This window comes from Quercus suber, unplaced genomic scaffold (assembly GCF_002906115.3).
Source record: "Quercus suber isolate HL8 unplaced genomic scaffold, Cork oak 2.0 scaffold_852, whole genome shotgun sequence".
Classification (NCBI taxonomy): Eukaryota; Viridiplantae; Streptophyta; class Magnoliopsida; order Fagales; family Fagaceae; genus Quercus; species Quercus suber.
Window position 1 is genome coordinate 53,410 of NW_027070282.1, and position 5,164 is coordinate 58,573.

Sequence of the window (5,164 nt, forward strand, 5' to 3'; positions counted from 1 at the left end):
ACCATATGGATGGTGACACTAAAACATGTTTTCCAGGAACCTAACAAATCTAGCTGTAGGGGAGTTGAGCAACATGAACATGATTGTGCTTTTTTTAATGATATATGTCCCCTTTTTTTTTTTGGTTAAATTGTTTATTCTGGGACACTACGAGTTAAATTGTTAAAAATAAGCATGCATGCTTTGCACAGGGACAAGGAAATCTTCCTAACAAAAAAAGAAAGAAAAATGATAACATAATTCACATCCTTATATATATACATTGCTCTGAACTTTATAATACAACACAGCTAGTTTTGATCAGCGATTACAATATTGCTTGTACGTAAACATAATATATCTCATCTCATGGATGGCCCGCCCCACTCTTGGAATGGCCCTCGGTCCTTCTGATATTAATGTTCACATGGGGCCTTCCTTGATTTCATTTATTTTTCTCCTTCTAGTAAGATCCTTTAATTATGTGGAATCCATAATTCCATATATAGACTTTCCGGAAAATATATCAAATATCGTCACAAGATGAGATGATATTCATTTCTGATATTGTGTTTCAATAGTGTTACTCACTCACTTACACTACTGATCTGCTACAATCAGCCTTACCAAACCCAACTCTACGATTTGCCAGATCAAATTCCACCCATTGATTTTGCTGATGGATATTCCCAATTATATTATTGGGAGCCCCTAGCCCATCAGACCGTCCAATTCCAATACAGTGGACCCTACGTCCCACGTCAGTTAAAACCCGCTCTTTTTCCACCACAATCTCCACCCCTTTTTCAAACTCAAACACCATATTCCCTATCAGCCGTCCGATCTCAACTGCATTCCCATCAAAACACATGTCAGCCATTCCTTCGTACACATAACCTTTTTTAAGTCTTGGCCCCACCAATCTCACAATCTCCTCCCTCACCTTATTATATGCCTCCTCCACCAAGTAAGTGAATTCGGATCCGGAATCAATCATGGTCTGACCCGACCCGCTTGGGTTGGGTCGAAAAACCGACGGAGGGATGTCGAGCTTTTTTGCGCCAATTCTTATCCCTTGCATTGCCACCGTGTAGGCTAGAGGGTCAAGGTTAGGCATACGCTGAGTTTGCTTGAAAGTCAATAGGTTAACGTACTTAAATCCGGCAGAGTTCGGGTTGTTACCGAGGTAAAATGACCCGGTGGGAAAGAACCCAGGTCGGGTCGTCCGGGTCGGGACACAATATGAGAACTTTGAGATTTTAGCTTGGGAAGCAAATGACAAGCGTCCCAGATTCATTCCCAAAATACCCTTGGTTTCACTAGTATCTTGTGCACAACCTAGGGCTAAAGGAGGGGTTATAATGGAACGGGAAAATGTGAATTTTTCTCGGACAAGATTGCCCTCGGCTAAAGTCCCGTCCGCGTAGAAGTAAGAGTAGTGGCAAAGACGGTTTTTGTCGCAAGAAGTTGGGAGGGTAAAATCGGGAACTCGAGGTTTACAAATAGGATGGTTACAAGGTAGGACAGAGAAAGAAGAGGAAAGAGCAGGATCAAACGACGCCGTAGGAGGAGGAGGTGGAACTTTCGGGGTCTTCTTTTTGTTGTGACACTGAATCCATGAGAGTTGGCTGCCGGTGTCCAAAACCATTTGTTGGGTCTGTGGTGGGGTCCCTATTGGGAGTGAAACAATCAGAGCCATTGAATACTTAAACGTTGATTTGTATCTGTACGGTGATGATGGGGTGGTTTTGGGTCTTGGGTTTGGAGAAAGAAGAGAAGGGTTGAGAGATGAGGAGGTGTTTGGATGGAGATGAAGAGCAATAAGAGGGAAAGAGAGAGAGAGTGAGTTGTTTTGGTTTTGGTTTTGGTTTTGGTCATGTTGGGTTGAGAGAGAAAAGAAGGTGCAGAAGAAGAAAAATAGGAAGAAAGGAATCATGGTTGTTGTGTTGCAAAAGAGAGAGTTGAGTACAGAGAAGATGGTGAGAGATTTGTGGGGTTGTGTATTTATATACAACTTGATTTGGCGGAAAGGGAAGGCGGAAAGCGAAGGAAAGGAACAAGTAAAGGGCAAGTAAATGGGGGCACAGCATACGCGTTTTCTTAATTGATGATGATAGAGATATTTTGATGATATATAATTTTAAATTTTGTGATTGTAATTTACTGACTTATTACATATTCATTCTTTGAAAAAAAAAAAAAAAAGAGGAAAAAGAAAAAGAATTGAGTATATAAATGCCTTTTTGAAAGTGCCGACTTCTAGTGAAGTAATTTACAATGATTTTTGCTATTTTTAACTCTTCGATACTTGATAAAGAAACTGAAAGAGAAAAATAAAAACAATGATTTTATCTTTCTTTTTCTGGCCCTCCAAAGGAAACTGAACTAATAAGTAAACGAGTGAGTATATTGACAAAATTTTGTGACAAAATTTTTGCTATAATTCAGATGTGATTTACGGTAACTAGTGAGAAAAAAAAAATGAAAAGAAAAAGAAAATTGTGATACATGTGAACATAATGATTTATCATTCACAAACTATAAGTAGACACGGACACATACAATATATCAAGTCGTAATGAAACGTCTATCCCTGGTTCACTATCTAGTGACATCACTAACAATCATCTTAACAGGTTTTATATTCTTAATATATATATATCAAATTTTACTTTAATAAGATGTTATTTACTTTTCGATCGGGTAACTTCTTATTTTGTATAATATTAATCAGATGTAATTTAACAAATGAATTTGCCCTATATTTGTTAAAACAAAATTAATTTAGTGCAGTTTAACTAGTGGACCCCTCTATATTTAAACAAAAAGTCTAGGGATACACCCTTTTGCATACACTTTGTCATAATTTATTTATATGTCAATTAGTGATTAAAGTATTTTAAGTAGCAGATCCATGTATAAGTGAAGTAATTTGAGTTAATAACTAATAAATTAATTATCACTAGCATTTACCCAAGCATACTTATATGCACACTTACAAATAGAATTTTGTTTGTGTGTAAATATATAACTCTTGAAATATATATATACACAAAATTTTGTATCTAACTTTAATACTATTCAATATTGACATTAAATATTTTTGACAACTCTTGAAATAACGATATCATTTAGTAAGGTATGCAAATTGTTCATTATTCATTATTCATTATTCCATTTTTGTATGAAAATAAAATAGTTTGTTCAGCTGTCTATATGCTTAGTTTTTGATTTGCAACATAATTTTTTTTATTTTAATATTATTAAAATGTTTAAAAAAACTTATGAAAATTTAGCTTTCATGAAAATCTAAAAAAAAAAAAAAAAAAATGGAAAGAAGCAAAGCTTCTTTTGGGGAAGATTTTTTATTTTTTATTTTAATTAAAGTTTGTATTTGAGTTAATGATAAATTTTGGTAAGAGAGTTTGGATTAATTTTTTATAGGTTAATAATAGTTTTAAATGGGTTTGAAGTAGTTTTAAGTTTACACAAAGTAATTTTAAATGTACTTAGACGTGGTTACATTAGTTTTAAGTAGTTTTAAATGTTCCCCCTCAAAAAAAAAAAAAAAGTAGTTTTAAATGTGCTTTGAGGTGGTTACAATAGTTTTAAGTAGTTTTAAATTAAAGAGACACTTGACAAAAAATTAAGTTGTGTATGAAATCTAATTAAAAGGACGCTACAATAGTAGTGTGTTATTAAAATTTAATAGATCTGGTTAATGAGTACCTTTAGGCCATTTGTTAAAGAACTATTTAAAAAAAAAAATTTAATAACACTTTTATGAGAATTAAAAAATGCTACAAAAAAATTAGTTATTTTTTTCTATAAAAATTTCTAAAAATATTTTCTTAACTTAGAGTATTCTTTAACGAAATTCAAATTTAATTGTGATTCTTCATAGAACTTAATGCGTTGGATTGATTAATGTTTTGTATAGAATTGTGAAGCCATTCATAATATCTTTAGCACTGAAAATCAATTGTGTAGGGGCAGTTGACTTGGAGGGTGCCCCATGTTATTTATTACTCCCTCTGTCCCATTTTTTTTGTCCTCTATTTCATTTTGAGATGTCCCAAAATATTGTCCTATTTCTAAAAATAAAAGTTATTAATTTACTAATATTCCTATTATACCCCTATTAATTTACTAATTTAATTTTTTAATAAAATTTTTTAAGGGTAGTTTTGGAAATTTATACATTTTTAAAAGGTAGACAAGACAATAAATAATGTTCCCTTAAAAAGTTTGACTTTTCAAACAAGACAAAAAAATTGGGACGGAGGGAGTATATACATTGAGACCTTTAAATGATTAAGGGATATACTATCCTACTACTATTTAACAGTTATAAAAATGATAAGACGTACATAACCAAACTTCGTATTATTAAGGACCATTCTACCAGAAAGATCCAAAATGAATGGTGGGGGAAGAGAGTACCATCATATCAAATGTGTAACTTAATATATGGGTCACGTAGTTGGTTAACCAAACATGTAGTACACTACAATACTAGTATACTACACAGTGGAGCCACTTATGGGCTGTCCCAGCCTAAGGTAATAAAAGTCTGTAAAAATTTCAAAAAATTAACCCCATTTTTTAACAAAAGAATATGATTGATTTTAGAATACGCATAAATTTATGTTTTAAATTTAGAGAGTGCAATCCCCCTTTTGTTATGAAAACAATCACACAGGAATTAAATTCAAAATCGCTGAACAAAGAGCAAAATTGTAAACCTTTTCAACATCTTTGGTCAACTTTGTTCTACTGGCTAAAAGTGTAGTTCTTTAATTAGAGTATTTATTTTTCTTGATTTTGCTGATTTAGCTTTGTTATTCTTTTAAATAACCAAGGCTGAATTGTTGTGTCGTCTACATCGATGATATTGGGCATTGGGTACACTCTTTCTTTCCTTTATTAAAGCTGGGCGTCTGATCAGAGGTCGTTTGAATAACTTGAAAGTGGATGAGTGCCCAGTCAAGCACCAGCTGGTCTGCACAAAGGAAACCAACGTAGAGAAAACTCTAAAGTCATCACACTAGTTTTTGAACCCAGACACACGCTTAAAACAAAACCTGATTGCTTGTACCATGTTTCTTTTTCTCTTTTTTCTTTTCTTTTCTCTCTCTCTCTCTCTCATCCCCCCTCCACCTTTTTTTTTTCCCTCTGAATTGAT

The 5,164-nt window shown here is 33.4% G+C and overlaps 1 protein-coding gene across 1 annotated transcript; it reads right to left on the minus strand.

The window, feature by feature from the left end:
- Positions 1 to 229: 229 nt before the first annotated feature.
- Positions 230 to 1,985, minus strand: LOC112033523 (aspartic proteinase PCS1). The gene has a single exon (XM_024066296.2). It carries the CDS (start codon positions 1,913 to 1,915, stop codon positions 575 to 577), a length of 1,341 nt encoding a protein of 446 aa, XP_023922064.2. The 5' UTR covers positions 1,916 to 1,985; the 3' UTR covers positions 230 to 574.
- Positions 1,986 to 5,164: the final 3,179 nt, after the last annotated feature.

Bases quoted from the DNA above. Each gene is read 5' to 3' on its own strand.
- LOC112033523 (XM_024066296.2), bottom strand. From the start codon at position 1,915: ATGATTCCTTTCTTCCTATTTTTCTTCTTCTGCACCTTCTTTTCTCTC.